The 19,829-nt window shown below is 37.9% G+C and overlaps 1 protein-coding gene across 1 annotated transcript in view; it reads left to right on the forward strand.

Moving 5' to 3' along the window:
• Rok (Rho kinase) overlaps window positions 1–19,829 on the forward strand; it is a 387,800-nt gene that overhangs the window by 81,357 nt on the left and 286,614 nt on the right. Inside the window, exons 7-10 of the mRNA XM_068227374.1 lie at window positions 1,509–1,644; window positions 5,815–5,932; window positions 6,678–6,762; window positions 6,842–7,125. Coding sequence (XP_068083475.1) covers window positions 1,509–1,644; window positions 5,815–5,932; window positions 6,678–6,762; window positions 6,842–7,125 — 623 coding nt within the window. The remainder of the gene's footprint in view (window positions 1–1,508; window positions 1,645–5,814; window positions 5,933–6,677; window positions 6,763–6,841; window positions 7,126–19,829) is intronic.

Here is a 19,829-nt window from a genome sequence, read left to right on the forward strand (position 1 = left end):
TACAAATTGTGTCAAAAGTAGTGTAACATATCAAATATTCTAAAACGTGTTCTGCTAATTCACACAGACTCTCAAGGTTTGGCATATCTGTTCCATTACTAACACTGTTCGCTGTTCTGGGTGTTAATTACATACATTTCACTCCTAACTATGATGGTAATCTCAAGTAAATCTGCTTTTTCTAGTGATTTCTTTACATCTTGCTCAGTACCATCAAAACTAAATTATTGACCCTCCACATATAAAACTTGGTGGGGGCCAGATCAAGACATTTTATCAGAAACAAAAACTAAAAGGATATTAATAAAATGTATTGTACTAAGTTTTCAGTGTACATTTTCAAACCCAAAAGTACCTTTTAGTGACGGATATGAAACCTTTTTAAAACCAGAACTTTGCGAACTGTGACTGTAATTTAGTCTGTTGAATAAATGTATTTCAGACATTGGTTACTCCAGTTATCCCACCACATTGGTAAGATGGAAATGGTAAGAACCGTTAGAACAGTGATGGAATGGAAGGTAACTGGAACAAGGCCAGGGGTGAAACTAAGGAAGAAGTTAATAACAAAAATAGAGGTAGCAGTGAAGATTAGAGGTTTGGACTGGCCCAGTGTTCGGAGAAGAATGTGGGAGAAACAAGCAGAGATGGTGATCACCGGTCCAAAACCCAACTCTGTTGGGAGTCAGATAGAGGTTGCAGAGGTGGAAGAAGATTGCTCACATTGCTTTGCTCTTTCTCTATAATGAAATATTCTACTGACTACTTAGCAGTTTTTATTTTAAATGGACATAGTGCATGTAGGCTTACTCCAACAGACGAGCCGTAACCTCAGATAAGGAGACAGTGAACACGGCCTCCTGGATAGTTTCGTGAAAATCCAGTGAGCACAGTAAGAGAAAACACCACTAATACAGTGCTTTGTAAAACTCCCTCTTACTTTCGAACAAGTCAAGATGGCTTTGTGGATAGTTGTGGCGACAGCATCACTTCTGGCGATCCCTTTTAGAGTTATGCAAGCTGTAAGAATTGCACTCCGCATTTATAAATTGCCAAGTAGTCAGTGGAATATTTCATTATAGAGAAAGAGAGCAAAAGCAATGTATGTGATTTTATCTTGCATTCTTGATAAATCTTTGTCTTCACGTTATTCAATTGTATATATTTTTGCAAACTGGGGGCTTGATTAATCTCCTCTGCAGACCAGATGTGACTCACGGGCCTTATTTTGGAGGCTCCTGTTCTAGAAAACAAATGTTTCTACAGGAGAGACGTATTTAGGATGCAGGTGGAATGTACCCCTGCTCACATATGAAAATTTAAAAATATGGCACCAGCTATCTCTGTTGAAGATTTATGCACTTAACATAGACAATTTTGAAATTCGGCAGCACAATTGGAATGTGCCTGCCTGTTCCAGCTTTATTGTATATATTATTATTTTGTTTTTATCTGTTGCTGTGAGCTACATAAAAAGCTTTGTATGACATCTTTATGTTCTTTGACAGATAAAGCGGTCGGACTCTGCGTTCTTCTGGGAAGAGCGTGACATTATGGCACATTCTAATTCAGAATGGATAGTACAATTGCACTTTGCATTTCAGGATAATAAATACCTCTATATGGTCATGGATTATATGCCTGGTAAGTGGTACTCAGTTTTGAAAACAAATATTCATTTACGCTTTAGAAGACTTTGGAAGCCAACAATATTGATTCTGATCGTATATTGAAGTGCATAGTTTCAAAGGTCTCTAACTATATTTAACTAATGTTATGATTTTCATCTGTGTCTGGCCCATCCATTAGAAGTGGTATTAAATGAATCCCTTTCATTACATACTGATCTGAACACTAAGCTTTCCATTTCAGTTATAATCTTGCATCCTGATATATCTATATAACCAAAACTTATAAAATAAAAATCCACCTTTCTACCACAACAATAATATCTTGACTGTTTATTTCTACATTTATTCAGTGTAAACTATGGGACATGTTTTGCCCTGTTTTAGGACATCCTCAGCTGTGATTCCTTGTTACAGATTAAAATTTAAAAAATCCACAAAGAACAAGTTCCATAAAACATTACACAGTTAACAGCACTTAATTAAAATATTCCTGTTAATGGGAATAGTAAAAAGCAAACCCCAGTTTTTGTGAGTGTATCAGGAATTCCTCATGAATGCAACTAAAATTTGTTTAAATTTCTAAACCAGTTTTTTAATAATACTGTAAGTACAATCCGAATGATAATTTACACAGTAAGAATCCTCTTTATGATGAAACTCCTCTCTTGTTAACACTGCTAGGTTTTAATAAAGAGACTTTTCTTAAAAAGAAACTTCCCTTCTTTGATATACGGAACACTCATCATCCGTCGCTTTCTGTCCCCTCCATTTCCTCTCCACTTCCTGCCGCGCGTGCAGGTCCCATAGTCACACACAAATGCAATACTAGATGGAGAGCAGCTGAACGAGATGGAGAGAGCTGTTAGTACAATAGGTGGTGGTGGTGGTGGTGGTGGTGAGTGAGTGAGTCAGCTGTGGGAAGTGGTATGGGGTTGAATACACCTAAGATCTAACTATACACGATACTCCGTCCTTTTACATTTGCATGCTATCGTCTTCATTTTCTCCCTTTTACAGATTTGGATGTTAATAGTAATATACAGAATTTCCTTCATGTAACAAATGGTCCGTTTTGTCCAACAGTAAGAAATCCACCTCCACTCACATTAAGTAGACTGCTGACATAAGCCTATTTTAATAGATCTTAAGTAAGTTACAATTTATGGAGTAAAAAAAAAATTAAATTTAAGACAGGTTGGAGATTTTAAGTGCATAATTTCAGTAAGAACGTATTTCTCACGAACAAGATACGTCATCGTAAGTTATGATCTTCATTTCCGTGTTGACGTTTAACCAATAATGTAGAGTTTGAGGGATGTTCCACCATTCAACACATTACAACAATTTATTCAATTATAAGAAGACCGGTTTCAACTCCATGGAGTCATCATCAGTTCTTGGTGAAAATTAAATGAAGGGGAAACTGATAACAATCATCATAATGAAAAATCCATGCACCTTTAGGTGGTTGCTTGGAAATACATCACTGAGTTGATAGATATTACCTAGAAATGTAACATACACTTGGCAAGGAGAACTTGGAGCTTAGAAAGTTCCCAGTTCTGGCTCTAACAGTCTTGTGTTCATACAACACGGAACACTGGAATTACATGTACTGGATTGAAAATATATACAAAACACAATGAGGACACTTATAATGGTGTGGAAAAGTTTCCCATGCGTCATAGTAAGTGTGTTAGTTCTCATCTGACGGGCCGAAATTGGCGCACTGGGGTGAAATGCTGGCAACCAAGAGAGAGAGCTAGCTGGAAAATAATTACCAATAAGAGACAAATTATATTGGAATTATATAAATGTTTGTTACCTGGTTCACAATATTACCAACATAGCGTAGCTCGAACAATGTCACAGAAGTTAGTCATGCAACATGGTCCTGCTCGTATGATGTTACAGCGGTTAGATATACGTGGTGCAGCTCGGACATCACAGTACATTATACAAGGCTGCCAATACAGATTATGTTAAGTCATACTCGAGAATATGGTTTTCAGTACAGGTATCGATTCTCAGAAGTTCTCAAATGCATTGTTTGATTCTACCTGTCTTGAAAAATGTTTTGTTGAGGATTTAGCGTCGATGGGGCGGAGATTGCCAGATGGTTGATACAGGAAATTGTTTCTTTGAGAAATGGATGGTGCAAGATTTTTAAAATGTGATTCAGTTAGAATGTTTGCGGGACCATGTGATTTGAACGAATAATCTGCGAAAACCTTGTTTCTGGGAATGGTTAATTGAGGTTCCAAATTGATTGTTCTAACTTGATCTTAAAGCATGTCATCTAATAGAAAATAGTTTAACATTGCAGAAAATTGTGTCCCTTCTTGTGAAACAGAGTTGGCCACGGGGTTTTTGTGACATAGCCCTGAGGTTGCATTTGGGAGGTAGTGGGTTCGAGTCCCACTGTTGCCAGCCATGAAGATGGTTTTCCGTGGTTTCCCATTTTTGCACCAGGCAAATTGTGGTTCGGTACCTTAATTAAGGCCACTGTCGCGTCTTTCTCAAAGCAGTCTTCTCTGTACAGGCCATGAAAGCCCTTGGAGGAGTGGAAGGTAAATGCTTCCTTTATCCCTAACCTCAGGATAGAGTGGTTAGCTCTATGTCCAGCCTCCTTTGTCCCCAGGAATTAATTTTGTGTAGGCTGCGTGAACATCGGAGCCATGTGCACCTCTGGAAGTGGAAATCTTGTTTTTTAAACTTTTAAACTTCCTGATAAGGAATTGAACCAACATCATTTTGGGTGAACCAAGCACACGTTTACCACCATGGTCAGGCAGCCCGTATTAATTGAATAATAGTGAATGAAAACGGGTAAGGAAGTGGAAGGAATTGGTTGTGGCCCATGAATAGGAACTGTCCTGGCATTTGTATGGAAGTGAAAATGGTAGACCACAGAAAACCATTCTCAGGACCACCGACGATGGGGTTTGAACCCACTTGATTCCTGAATGCAGTGCTTGGCTCCATAGCCATAGCATGCTAATACTGTTCAAAACTGTTGTATAAAATGTGATTCAGCCACTTGGAAAGGGAGAAGAAAATAAAAACATTACCCTTGCTGGATGTATTTTATTATTTTATGCCTATTCCGAATTCTTTGTACACAATTGTTTACATTTTTAAACAGTTCTACAGATAAAAATCAAATATAGATATATTTCAGTAAGCAATTTAAGGAAGTTATGTATGTACTCTTTTTCGAGGCATCATATCTGCTTTATCCATATAGGCTATTGTCACAATAGGTTTGCCACACCCAAAGGCATTTTCTACCTACTGTCAGGTTCAAAATTAGGTCGCCCCTAACATGGAGACAGGCACCTTTCGTAGCCGCTCCTCTGGAGTACAGACGCTACGGATTTACTCCATCTGCCATCTCCACCATACCGAAGTTCATCTTCTCCACCGTAGATGCCGTTGAGGACTTCACCCATAACCCAGGGCAAGGGCCTTCCATATTTATGACCCCTGGAGAGAGTGTGTCCCAGTATTTTAAAGCCCCGAGGAATTGGGCTACCTGTTGGTCCGCGAGTTGTATTGGGTCTTTCAGCCAGCCATTCATACTGTAGGGTGCCCCTCTCTGTCACCTGAGGACGCGCTCTGCAGGGTTCAGATTCCCCTGGTTGCTTTCGGAAATTAACCTCACCCGCAAAGGCTGAGGAGAGGCCGTGGATGACCACAATTGAGATGGAAGGACACAATCCAACGCAGTATAAGAGAAAGAAACCTGGACTGGCACACAGTGTTGGAGGAGGAGTGGTGGAAAGACTGAAGAAAGTGGAGAGGAACCATATTTGCCCCTACCCAGCTACTGCTGGATAATGGGAAATAATGATGATGTTTGTACTCTATTTTTCCGTCCCTTCTTAGAATTTACTGTCTTATTTCTGCTTCCTTTTGATGAATTTGAAGGACAAAATATTGACAATTCTTGTCAGTGGTCTTGTCTTCAGTATGATCGCTGATATTGTATTGTATGATATTTACTTCCATTGCATGTATCTTTTGTGTCCTTGAATCAAGAACTTCTCCATTTCTTTTCTTTTACTGTTGTTACTTTTCCATATTCTTGTCCCATTTATTTGTTATTTGTTAGTAATGATGTTAAGTAAAATCCTGTTACAATGAATAAATATTGTACCTTTTATGCATTTTTATATTTCAGGTGGGGACCTTGTAAATTTAATGTCTAACTATGATGTGCCTGAGAAGTGGGCAAAATTTTACTGTGCTGAAGTGGTTTTAGCTTTAGATGCCATTCATTCAATGGGATTTGTACATAGGTAAGAGTATCCCTCAATACTGTGCTTAGAATATTTATCTTGAAATGAAAATAAAATGAATTAGATTCCCAACTTTCTATGTTTTTTGGAGCCTTGCTATGGTAATATGAAAAAAACATTCACAAACTTATTTCCATACTAAGCTATCAGTTTTACTTTCCACATTTGATTGACATGTTCGTCACTGTATATCGGGTACCTTATTCTCATATGTTTTTTACCTTATTAGTCAGGGGTGAATTTTAACTTGTGTCTTGCATAAAATCCAAACTTTCAATATTCATCTTTAAAAGTATCTTTCCTTTCTTTGGTGTGCACTTTTCCCTATGTGCTTTTCTGATTAATTATGCCAAGTTTGAACCTCCATAATTCAATATTGGACATATCTTGAGATATTTGACCTTGCATTGTCTGTTGTTTTTAATGCTCCTTCAGTGTAGAAGTAGTAGTACTGTATGTCAATCTCCAGATTCCAAGTTTGTGGGTTCAAACCTGGCAGGAGTAGGATTTTGAAGGACGGAAGAAATCCATGTCGATCTCCAGATTTCAAGTTTATGGGTTCAAACCTGGCAGGAGTAGGATTTTGAAGGACGGAAGAAATTCATTTGGCACACGTGTCATACATTGTCGACATGTAAAAGGCCTGTGGTGACACATTTGGTGTTTACCCAGCAAACTTAATTAGGTAGTCATAAATATTTTTTGATTTCAAAGTGTTATCAACCTACATTATATTATTTTTCAGGGATGTGAAGCCAGACAACATGTTACTCGACAAACATGGTCATCTTAAGTTAGCAGATTTTGGGACCTGCATGAGAATGGATTCTGTAAGTAACTTCTGTTGCAGGTATTTTTAACTCTTTCAAGATTTTCAAATTTTCTTCAACCAGTTCATTCATTGTACAGGATGGTCTGGTCCGATCAGACACAGCTGTAGGTACTCCAGACTATATCTCTCCTGAGGTGCTGCAGTCACAAGGAGGAGAAGGTGTGTATGGTCGCGAGTGTGACTGGTGGAGTGTGGGTGTGTTTCTTTACGAAATGTTGGTTGGCGATACACCATTTTACGCTGACAGTTTGGTTGGAACCTACAGCAAAATCATGGATCATCGGAATTCATTACATTTTCCATCAGACATTGAAATCAGTCATAATGCCAAGGGATTAATATGTGGATTCCTAACTGATAGGTAAGTGCAACCAGCCCTTCATGTTTATATTCAAATTTTGTTTCAGAATCCATACCTCTTGAGTATGTATAAAATATATTCAGAATCTTGCAGAGAAATTTGCTTAATGCTATTGCTTTTTATTTTTTTTATTTTTCTTCGGTGAAACCTGGTCTGCATATTTTGATGCAAACTAAAAATGTGAAAATACATCAGGTAAAATGAGTTGGGGGGGGAAGACAAACGAAAGAAAATGCAGTACTGAGCTTGAGGTTGAAAAGTATGTTCATTTATGTTGATGCCTAAGAGTCAAGGATTATTACATATTTTAAACTGCCTACATGCAAACATTTATGAAGTGCATGGCATATAGTGTACTATATATACTATCACTCTTAGCGATTATGAAACGTCCTAATATAAACACAGACATAATTTGTATACAGAAACAATTCCAGAATAAGAATGATTTATGACCCAGATTGCGCACACAGGTATCTAGATTTATTAGGTATTTGATTTTGACATCCACAACAAAACTTAGTAATTACTATCAGACTTTGTCTATGCCTTCTATTGCTGCCAAGTGCCTCTTTCTTAAATTCATTCATTCATTCATTCATTCATTCATTCATTCATTTATTCATTCTGACACCAATACATGTTTGCCAAAGGACATGGAACAGCTCACAAGTTCTGTGAAAAAATAATTGAGTTATTGGTTTCGTTAAAGAAATATCAATGTACTCAAGAATTTGAACTTTTTTCAATGCTGCCGGGAGGAAATTAAATACGTATGACTTACAGAGTCATCTTGGTTCTCATGGGCACTTTGTTATCTCAAAGTAGATGTCTTACAAGGTTGTAGAAGTGGAAACTGCAAGACACTCTGTTTACTATTTCTTTATCTGCAGTAACCCTGCTGGAAATCATCACCGCTTAAGTGCGGCCAGTATCCAGTAATCGGGAGATAGTGGGTTCGAGCCCCACTGTCGGCAGCCCTGAAGATGGTTTTCCGTGGTTTCCCATTTTCACACCAGGCAAATGCCGGGGCTGTACCTTAATTAAGGCCATGGCCGCCCTACTCATTTTCAGTTCAACAGTTTTTGTTGTGCTAACTTTCATCTGATACTGCATGAAATTTCCTATCCATTCATCCACCGTAATTTGTATCTACCTCTGTCTCTTCCCAGATGGCTACATCGTCAGCAAACACCAATGTGTGTAGTTCTCCATTTTGTTCTCTTTCAGTATTTTAAGAATACTGTCCCTGACGGTAATGAATAACAATTACAAGTAATGACAATCATGTTGCATAAGTGAATACATTAAAAAACCTTACGATATCCTATCATTAATAAAATATAAAATTGATTAAAAATATGATGCAAATGCTTGTGAATTTTCACATAAACAAGGCTGTCACATGTTTTACAATTTTCTAACCAGACGTCTGGTAAAACTTTGAGGTATTGATATGACTGATGATGCCCCACAAAAGGGGCGAAACATGTCTCAACTATTTCAATGATGTTTAACTAATACGTTAACATCTTGTATTGCATTGAATAGGTTGAAGTTAAAATACATTTCTCACATTTATTAATGAATAGCAATGGTGAGAGTGCGGTCCCTTGTTAGACACCCTCTGTGGTATTACTGTAAACCATTCTGAATGGCCATCCCCAACACGCACACAGCTCCTTACAGTTGTACAGCATCTGGACCTTCCCTATGAGACATTCAGACACTCCCAGTTCTCTGACGTACTTCCATATGACTGGTCTAGGTATGCTCTCATATGCCTTTTCTAGGTCTTAAGGTAACTACAATTAGGTCTTTCCCTCTCTCCCAGTGCTCTTCCATTAACATCCTTAGGGTGAAAATCAGGTCTTTTGGTTCTACATCCAAGCTGTTCTTTTTCCAGGACAGGTTCTATCACTGCTCGCAGTCTGGTTGTAGTAATCTTCCATTATATTCAGTCCATGGGAGAGAAGTATGATACCTCTACAGTTGGAACACTTTCTTCTGCATCCTTTTTTTATATAAAGGGATTATAATACCATTTATCCGGTTCTCTGGAACCCAATTTTCACACCATGTTGCTCTCAAAGTTCTGTATAACCACTGCACTCCTGCTGTACCTGCTGCTTTGATCATGTCAGCAGTAACTTTGATTCCTGCTGACTTACTACTTTTCATCTTTCTTCGAGCACTTTCCACCTCAGACCAAGTACAGTGGAAGTCCGTTATAGCGAGAATTCATAAAAGCGAAAAAAATTACTCGCTATAACGGATTGTCGTTATATCCGATTTTTGTATAAAAGTCGGAAAACCCTTCATGCACTTTAAAATCGGTATGAAACGACAGTCAGTTTGTTCAAAACTTGAGTTTCTGCAGATGATATCCACACTACGGCTTACTTGTTTGTTATTTTTCGTAATCCGATACTACGTGAAAGTGTATGTTTATCTTCATTCTGAAAAGAATATAGTACCGTATTTCTCCGAATCCAAGGTGAACCCCAGTTTTCCTTCAAAAAATTTAAATCAGGCTCAAAAAGAAGTTTGTAAAATCATATGAATGCCTTGTTGTACAGTAGGCCTACGCATTTTTAGACTATTTATAGAACGCCGAACATTGACTTTCGTCACGCCGTATTTTTAAATAATAATTATTATTATTATTAATTTTTTTTTTGCGACTGCACAATTATTCTTTATTTCCGCGGGTTTAAGGAGCATTAACTTAACGTTGGCTTCATAATACCAAAGAGAACTCGTTGAAAATTTTCCGGCAATACCTATTCTGCGTCTCTACAGTACAACGATCCATCAGAAAATTATTTTTGCTGTCTATAAAACTGTTACTTTTACGCAGCATCAGATATAACTGGCTACTGCTACACGCACGTCTCGCTTGTCGGGTTCGGCCAATTTCAGCGGCTAGCGATGCATAGGCCTAATCGCGAATGTTGAAAGTCAACAAACGAGTTTATTGCGCCACGGTATGGCCATATGGAAATTCTAAGTTCCCATGGAGGGAATTAGATATTTTTCCACCAATAGAGCATATCAAAATCAGATCAAAAATTAGATGTATGGCTTTTCAGGCGTTTGCTCTATTAACCAGCATTTCGTCTTAGGTCTGACACTAGACTCTTCAGAGTGGGATGTGTCAGACCCTACCCATTTTTCGTGCACATACCTCACAATTTCATCTTCGACTTCTTTAAAGCGTCCTTGTTGCAGACCACTGAATGCATTTTGTGTTCAGTACGGATTTTTTTTAGCTCTTTGTCTTCACGCTAACGCCAAATATTGGCTTTAGTTAGGCCTATGCCATATTTTCTTGCGACTGCACAAATATTCTACATTTCCGAGTGTTTAATAAACATTAACTTAAAATTGACATTATAATATTGACTAGAACCCGTTGAAAATTTGCTGGCAATACCTTTTCCACGTATCTTTACAATACGATTATCCATCACGAAAATATTCCTTCTGTCTATAAACCTTAATTTTACTAAGCGTCAAGTACAATAGACGCGTTATGTCCCTGCCACTGAGTAGCCAAGGCTTTTCTAAGAATTCAAAGGGTCGCATGTTATGATGCCATTCTGCAGATTTGAGAAACACACAGGCACTGTACAACCGGTTGTCGCGGCTAGCGATTTGTAGTAAAGATGCGGTCGTTTATTGTCAACGAGTTCTGTGCGCATGTGAAATAAAGCAGCGTGGTTACCGCGGTAATTGCCAGTGGTATCCATTAACTTACTGTTAGGCCGCGAATGTAACAACCCTTGAGTTTTCGCATGAGATTCTGAGGAAAAAAAGTCTTGGATTCGGAGAAATACGGTATCACTCCAGAGATTTCTGTGGCAACCGTATATGTAGCCTATCATGAAAACATATTTGAAACGCATGTAGAGAAATAACCTCCTCGAGAAAAATTCATGTAAAGAGCCATAACTAGACGCGAGAAGATATGAAATATCCTTTGACATCAGTGATTTACTCTGCCATATCTTGAGGTGTATCACATTCTTACTTAATTTCCGTATATAACCTTAGAATTAAGATGTCGTTTATTCAGTTTATTCAGTCTTTATTTTTAACGAGTTAACAACTGCTATCGGCCACGTTATTTACGCATTTATTACGAAAACGTGTTATCCTCTTTCATTTCAAATTTTCTTTAGAGAACAGCAGTTGATGGGTATTACTGGTATTACTAATCATCTCCAACATCGCCTTTGAATGTCAATGAGAGAGCTCGCAGATGCACAAAGTGAGAAACTATACCGTACTGAAGATGATCGATTGCATTTTGTTGCAAACGTTTCAGTTTTCTTATTCAAACAGTGTCACGTATCCTAACTTAACCGTACTATACGTATGATGAAAACGCACTTCAAGCGCCAGTAGAGAAATGATACCTTTCTCGCTATAAATTTTCATAATAGGCTTTCCGTAATTTAACCAGACGCGACAAAATATAAACTAACCTCTGAAATCAATTAAGAACTCTGCCATATCTCGAGGTGTATCCCATTCTTGCTTAATTGCAGTATTTAGGCTCAAAATTAAGCGGTCGTTTAGTCAGGCTTAATTTTTAACGAGTTAACAACCGTTATCGGACACGTTATTTTCGCATTTATTAAGAAAATATGTTCTCTTTAATTTCAAATTTTCTTTACGGAACAGCTGTCGACGGATATTACTAATCGACTCCGACATTGCCTTCGAATGTTGACGAGAGAAATCGCTAGTGCACATAGCGAGGAAACTATGCCGAAGGTAATCGATCGCATGCAATATCATCGCTAGGGTGCAGAAATATCAGAAACGGAAAAAATCACGCGCGCTTAATCGTTCATAATAACGGATGCGCCAGTGGTAGGTTCTTCACTGTAACCGAAGGACGATACACAGTTAGGAATTTTGAAGGGACAGAAAAGAGTAGTCGCTATAACGGATTTCTCGTTATACGCCGTACTCGCTATAGCGGACTTCTACTGTAATTGGACATCATTTCTCCTCAGCCTTTCACCTCTTCAGTAGTTTCTCCCTCATTCAGGAGAGTATCAAAATACCGTATTTACGCAAATAATCCCCGCCACCGAATAATCCCCGCACCCTAACTTCAGGAAGGCTGATTTTGAAAAAAATGCCAACATTGACGCAAATAAAACCCGCAGCCCAATTTCATGCCTCAACTTTTTTTAAAAATATATGTTGGTATTATTCGCGTAAATGTGGTAGGTCTTCATTTAATTTTTAATTTCTTGTTCATTCCTGACTACATTTCCATTTACTGTTTCTAGTGCTGGGATGTCGTCTTTGTCAATCTCTTGCTTTTAACCAGACTGTACAGCATCTTCCTGTAGTTTTCGGGTAAATTCACCTCAGCACTTCTCCTATCCTTCTTTCAAAATTCTTGTTACTTCTAATTTCCGTCCTGATGATACACCTAATTACCTATACATGCCTGCAACACAAAATGCTCAAAAGGGGAAACCAGAGCTAAGGGGTCTCTGGCTTCATTAAAACGGGTCATTAATCTTTGTCAAAAATACACGTTCGAGAATTTGTGCCCTTGGCCCTTATTGAACGAGTAAATGGTCCTTTATATTTAACAGCCTAGATGCTGGTTGGCAAATTGATTAGACTATCTGTAGTACTGCCATTCTTCTGGTTAGCATCCCTGCCTTGTACTTGGACATCTCAGTTGGACATCTCAGGTGCACCAGTGCTGCTTTTTGTAAACTTTTCTTGTATTTTTTTTACCTGTTTTTACTTTTCCATGAGAACTAAGTACAGATTAAATATAAAGTGAAAACCGTCAATTCGGAATTATTCTATAATCTTGTAATGATTAAATATAAGCACAATGTAAACTCATTTTATATTGTTTTTGTTACCACTTTTTTCATATTTTTATAACCACTGCTGCAATCATGAGAGTGAGAGTGAAATTGTGTACATTTTACTACAGAAAAGCAACTTAGGGTAATAGTACATGTATTTAGTCTGTGCTTTTCATAACAATAAGTCCGTACGGGGAAAGGAAAAACAAATATAAAAGAAAATAGGAAATGAAAATGAGGTGCTGGCACACGTTGAATCTGAAATGACCACGTGGAAGTTGGGGCACTGACCACTAGACCAGCGGTGCTCACACCCAAATTGTCAACGAGTGTTCAGGCTGTTAAATTTAAACAGCCATTTTATCGTTAAATAGGGCCAACGGCACAAACTCTTGGACACTTATGTTTGTTTTTGATGGAGATCAACCTCCTAAAGTTAACTAAATTGGGGACCCTATAGGTGTGGTCCCACCCCTCGTCATAGAACATATGCTTGTGACATGGTACAATTCGCAAACAAATTCTTAGTGCAGTTTGACTCATACTCCGATGGGAATTTTCAACTCGCAGAAGCAGTCAATGACTGACAGAATGTGATAAAAAGAAGGATACTCATATTATCTAGTGTTTTTTTTTTTTACATATCGTAAATAGGGCTTGAGAAAATTGATGTACTTACCAGGAAATAGTGCCAAGGAGTAACAATGCTAACCAGGTTTCACTGTTAATATTTATTGCTCAAAATGTTACTTGGAACAAAGATCGCATCAATACTTATTTACACCAGAAAGTAATATTGATATGTATATTTTTCCTCTCCTATTACCATTTATTTAATTATATTTTCTCCTTGGAATATGCACTGGCCACCAAGAAAAGTGGATCATTTTGTAAGAATTGAATTGGAAACAATAACATAGAGGCGGCTTCTGTTTAAGGAAGTTTTATGAGTTAAGAGATGGGTGTTTAGAACAATTTTAGACATAAATCATGGACGTCTCTCCATGAGCTGCTTTTCAACCGTAGGTGGTAGGCACTGATTTGATTGCATCCACAGGCAACAACGCCTAAGAAGTTTTAAAAGCTTCCGCGATACTGGAGCAGAAGCCATTGGTGGATTATCAGCATGTGGTGCATTTTTTGTCAAGCTACAAAATTTTTCCAGTTTTTCGTTCACATTTGTTGAGCCAAGATACTTCATAACCAAGAAAATTCTGCAAGAGCTTTAATCAAGGATGGATGAAGCATTCATTTTGCCACTGTCTTTGGTGCATCATTTAGAAGTATTCAGCATGCTGTGATATGATTCTGTGAATTTGGTACTTATCGGAGACAACATGAATCTAGCTGTTTGGAGGTCTACAATTGCCAGGGATGACAGGTTACTGGTCCTTCAGGTCTTGCGAGATTGCCATACTTGTCATGGCCCAGGCCAGAAATCATCTCAGGGCAATGAGAAACATTGCTGTTAGTGATAGAGATGTAATGCCTGAAATGCAAAGACTTCCGGATGCCAATCGGAGGTAAAGAATACCTGCCACTGGTGTGCATTTTACTCCCCCATACTGAGCAGTGTGATTAGAAATTTGCCCATCAGTACTGGAACTTGACTGTGGACTAGTCGTCATGATGCTCTTCATAGATCTATTACTGTGAGGTTCTTCAGTCTGTCAAAAAAAGTAGTTCAGGATAAGTAAAATTAAAAAATAGGTTATACCTGAAAGTTATCATTTACCATATATATATATATATATATATATACACACAAAACTCTGCTCATATTTATTCTGGAATTTAGTGATGAGATTGGTACCGCTTTGCCACAAACAATAGATCTTGTTATACTATAACACTGTTCTGCCTTGGTCCGTGTAGTGTCAATAGCATGGTAGAAGTGAAGTGTGGACCACATCTTAAGTATGGCTACAAGTTCTTGTAATTGCTTGTTCACAGCTTCATATTAGCTTAGGGTTATTGAAGTTGCAGCGAACATTGGAAATTGCACAGCAGAAAGAAAGTAGATGTCAGAAAGTTGTACTCGCAAATGGTATAAAACAAAATAGGACTTAAAAAAAAATGTAATCGCTAAGCATTTCGTAGGTGCTCCTATACAGCTAATTATGACGACTGTATGTCCAGACCTTGTCCAATTTTTCTACTGGGTTGGGTAGTATGAAGCGAGATGAATCTTCATAGCAAATATTTACGACCGGATGCACTTCCTGATGTCGACCTCATCAGAGGAGTAAATGAGATGAAATTAATGATGTGTTGTCCGCCTCCGTAGTGTAACAGTTGGCACTATTAGCTGCCATCCTCGGAGGCCTGGGTTCGATTGCCTGAAAAGAGCTGCACCACCTGAGGACAAGGACACATATTTACTTACTTACTAATGACATTATATATGATAATAGGGAGAGGGTGAAATCCAGTTCTGGCTTGTAGCCTACTCCTGTTGTATAGCACCAAGGGTCTACACAAGGCTTAACGTCTCCATCCGTCTGATGAATTACCATCAACAGTATCATATGCCCTCACTCTATATGAACACTGTGGAGAGGTTTGGAATTGAATTCAGGCTTTTGGCACGCTATCTAGTGAGCTAATTAAATGCACAGGCTTAATTAGCCACTTACTAATATCAGAGGGAATTATGCAAGCCACATGACAATTCTGATCAGTAGGTTGCCTATCCAACAACACGTGAGGATTATGATGCGTTACCTAAAACAAATTTATATTTTACCATATTCAGGTTTGGGGTACATCCTTAACCCTTTGGCACTCAGCCTATATGCAGGTGTTTGCTCGAAGACACTCAGACTAATTTTTGTGATTTTCCGAAGCAAATTACAAAAATTCAACACGTAAAGAGTTTAACACACATCGAAATAAAATTAATCACACTAATACAGGCAACTATGAGCATTTCAGAAATGAATATACTTTGCACGTATTGTTATTGGTTAAGCCCCAAAAAATTATTAAATTTCGAAAACAAATTTAAAAAAATAAATTATTGTTTTCAATGACAGAAAAATTAGACATTGTTGCGTCTTCCTTCTTTACTCTTAGACGTGAATGAAAGAACATTTAATTATGAATAATTTGATATCAATATGATGTGTGTGCTGCAATTCACTCATGAAGCATTGCACAAAGTTATTCAGTGTACATGTAACGGTCATCGATGTCAGGTCCTTGCGGTCCGATGCACGGTGAGCGGTTACGACCATGTCACTTCCCACATAACGGGAATCACTTTCGGCAAAAGAGGGTCATTACTACTGTCTAAATCATCTGAAAATTCAAGGATATCGGCCTCATTCGGCCTTGAATATGGCCTAGCCATTACGATAAAAAGATGACGCAAGCACGTGCAACAACGGAGTTATGAAAAGGAGTAAAATTGTAGTTTACGAAGTACATCGAACACACGATATACCATAGGAACGAAATAAACTATAAACAAAACTCATAGCAAAATCAACTTGTTGTATTCATAAGCCAATCAAAACAGATCCACGCAATAACAACTTCAAATAACCACAACATAAACATTCACGGTCAACAGATTTCATTTGTCGAAAATAAAAATATTTTGTAGGGCTGGTGGATATATCTGTTGAGTTAAACGCAAATTCAACGCTTTAAGGTACCGTCACGATCAACTGTTACAGTTTAACAGCTACGCAAATGACCAAAATCCGTAAATAAGACAGAGCCGATGTATCGGCGCCGTGAGCGTTTTCGCCATAACCTCTCGCGCCGATAGATCGGCGCGCTGAGTGCGAAAGGGTTAAGTAGTATTCACTTCATGTAAATGAAATACAAATTAAAGCCAATTTAAAAAAATTCCCCTCTAAAATTATGATGCACGGATTTTTTGATGCCACGGATTATTCATGTATATACAGTAATTAAAAAAACAAAATGACCCATTCTGTTCCTGAAAATTTCTATCAAATCACATTATTATTATTATTATTATTATTATTATTATTATTATTATTATTATTATTATTATTATTATTAATTCATTCTCTTTTTAATTAAATCTCTTTTTTCAGGTATTTTCTAATTTTATTTATCCTGAATAAACTGAAGAACCTCAGTTAGACTAACTACGTCAAAACTGAAAAATGTCTTACACTATAACAAACTTCATACATGAGTCACAATTTTGTCTTTAGTCATGTAATGGTACGGAAAGTATGGGGAAGCACAGATGAGCGATATTCACCTTACTATATCTCCAAATTGACTTATTTGGAGGTGGCTCCTTCATGTCATGAGGCATTAGCGAAATCTGTCATCATTGCTAGAGGTGCTCTGAATTTGCACCATTATATTGAGAAGGTGTTAACAGAGTTTGTGATCCCTTTCTCTCGGTTTGTCTGAGAAAACTTCAGATTGGTGGGCGACAATGCCTGCCCCCATTTTGCTCGTTGTGTAGTGGAAGTTCTTCACGATGGTGGGATTCAAACTCTGAACTGGCCAGTACGTAGCCCAGACCTCAGTCTTATTGAACACCTATAGGCTCCTTGCGTATAGCAATGTGCTGCTGTGGGTGGAAATTACGAGAACTAATTACGGGCATCTTCATCAACAGCTGACCATAAGAAGCTGGAATATGTGTGATGTTTACATACATATATTTGATCATTTCACAGTGGTCCTCTATCGCTGAACCCCCTTCTATGTTTTTGTCTAAAGCCATTATCAGAATCTAAGACCACATTCCCTATGTGTTGATCTGATCATGCTTGTGATCTGGATAGGCGCCATGATGGATCACACTGGCGTGAAGATTATAACCTTGTGTCCATGTACATTCTCTATCCCAAGTTTGGTTTAGTTTAGTTTTTGACACAGTATATGATACCTACATATGTTTTTTCAGCAATTTCTTGTCTTCCCTCCCTTTGCAATTAATATATCATCCTTTATAGTTTGGGCTTTACTCGATAAAACGACTAGTAGCTGGGTATAACGCGAAAGTGAAACCCAATAAATAAATTAAAGAGAATAACTACAAGAAGAATAAGCAAAATCATTTTACAGTGCTGCCTTCAGATGATTATTTTTTAGTGTCATAACCTTCGGGCAGAACTACATGCTTGTTGTTGGCTGCATTTAATAGATACTCTGATACAAAGGTTTTCTTCACAACCTCATGAAACACATTTGAAAGGACTGTGAATCATAGCAGTAAATCGCAAGAAATAAGTTGGGATTTATACATTTTAATTAATACAAAATAACTCTTTACAACATTTATTTTAACCATTTTAGAAATAGGTTGACAATTAGAAACAAATTATTATAGGGATGTTATATTTGCAAAGCAAGCTGCAGTAGGCCAATATTTTTAGAGTACACACATTATAATAGATACATATTGTATTATGTTGTCCAGCTCCATGCCTAAATGGTTAGCGTGCTGGCCTTTGGCCACAGGGGTTCCGGGTTCGATTCCCGGTAGGGTCGGGAAATTCAACCATCATTGGTTAATTTTGCTGGCACGAGGGCTGGGTGTATGTGTCGTCTTCATCATCATTTCATCTTCATCACAACACGCAGGTCGCCTACGGGTGTCAAATCAAAAGACCTGCATCTGGCGAGCCAAACGTATCCTCGGACACTCCCGGCACTAGAAGCCATACGCCATTTTCATTTTTTTATTGTATTGTATTGACATAGTCTTAATTATAGCCAGTAGAATACAGTAATAATAATAATAATAATAATAATAATAATAATAATAATAATAATAATAATAATAACTACAGATCAGAGTGTAAAATTTTATAGTATTCCGTTATAATCTAACGAAATGGATTTGGAAAGGCAGTAGACAAATATAATTACACAAACAGGCCTCCATTATGCAATATCAATAGCTCACAGAAATACCGTATTTTACATCCATAAATTCATGTCCTCGTCTCGAGGTGGTGCATTTCTTTTCAAGCACACCCCTAATGGAAATGAGCTGCATGCACTGTTTTAACCACGTACCAACCCTCATGCCAATCTTAAGTTTCTGGATGTGGCAGGATTCAAGCCCGGGCCCCTGAGGAAGGCAGCTAGTAGCACCAACCGTTATATTACAGAGGTGGACTTGATCATATTGTAAATACAGACACACAATATAAATAATCACTTACAGGGAACTTTTAATTGATTCTGAACTTTTCTTGTCATGCATAATTTTTGATAGTGTAAATGCGGTTTCAATATCAGGAATTTCAATAGGTCCAACATCAAGACCGAGCCTTTTTATCAGAAAACGTTCCTCTACTCTTCCCCCTGTTGTAGTTCTCTTTCCGATCGGGCGAGTTGGCTGTGCGGTCAGAGGCGCGTCCAGGAGACAGTGGGTTCGAATCCCACTGTCGGCAGCCCTGAAGAGGGTTTTCCGTGGTTTCCCATTTTCACACCAAGCAAATGCTGGGGCTGTTCCTTAATTAAGGCCATGGCCGCTTCCTTCCAACTCCTAGGTCTTTCCTATCCCATCGTCGCCGCCATAAGACCTATCTGTATCGGCGCGATGTAAAGCCACTAGCAAAAAAACCATTCTCTTTCCCTACGTTTGCGATGCTAGGTCAAAACGCTTCACACGGTCGATAAGTACGCAAGGTGACATGTTCTGAGCAAAATGCATAAACAGCTGAAATATGCTTACATTTCTTGGAAACAATTATTTGCCTTCATGAAATAATGACTGTTACAATGGCCTTTCTTATAAAACATGGTTATGTTTAAAATTATTTAAAATTTAAATTTAAAATTAATCGTCTCCCTAGCAGCATTAACCTACGCTAACATGATATTGTATTAGAAATAGACCAA

This window comes from Anabrus simplex, chromosome 4 (genome assembly GCF_040414725.1).
Source record: "Anabrus simplex isolate iqAnaSimp1 chromosome 4, ASM4041472v1, whole genome shotgun sequence".
NCBI classification, from domain to species: domain Eukaryota; kingdom Metazoa; phylum Arthropoda; class Insecta; order Orthoptera; family Tettigoniidae; genus Anabrus; species Anabrus simplex.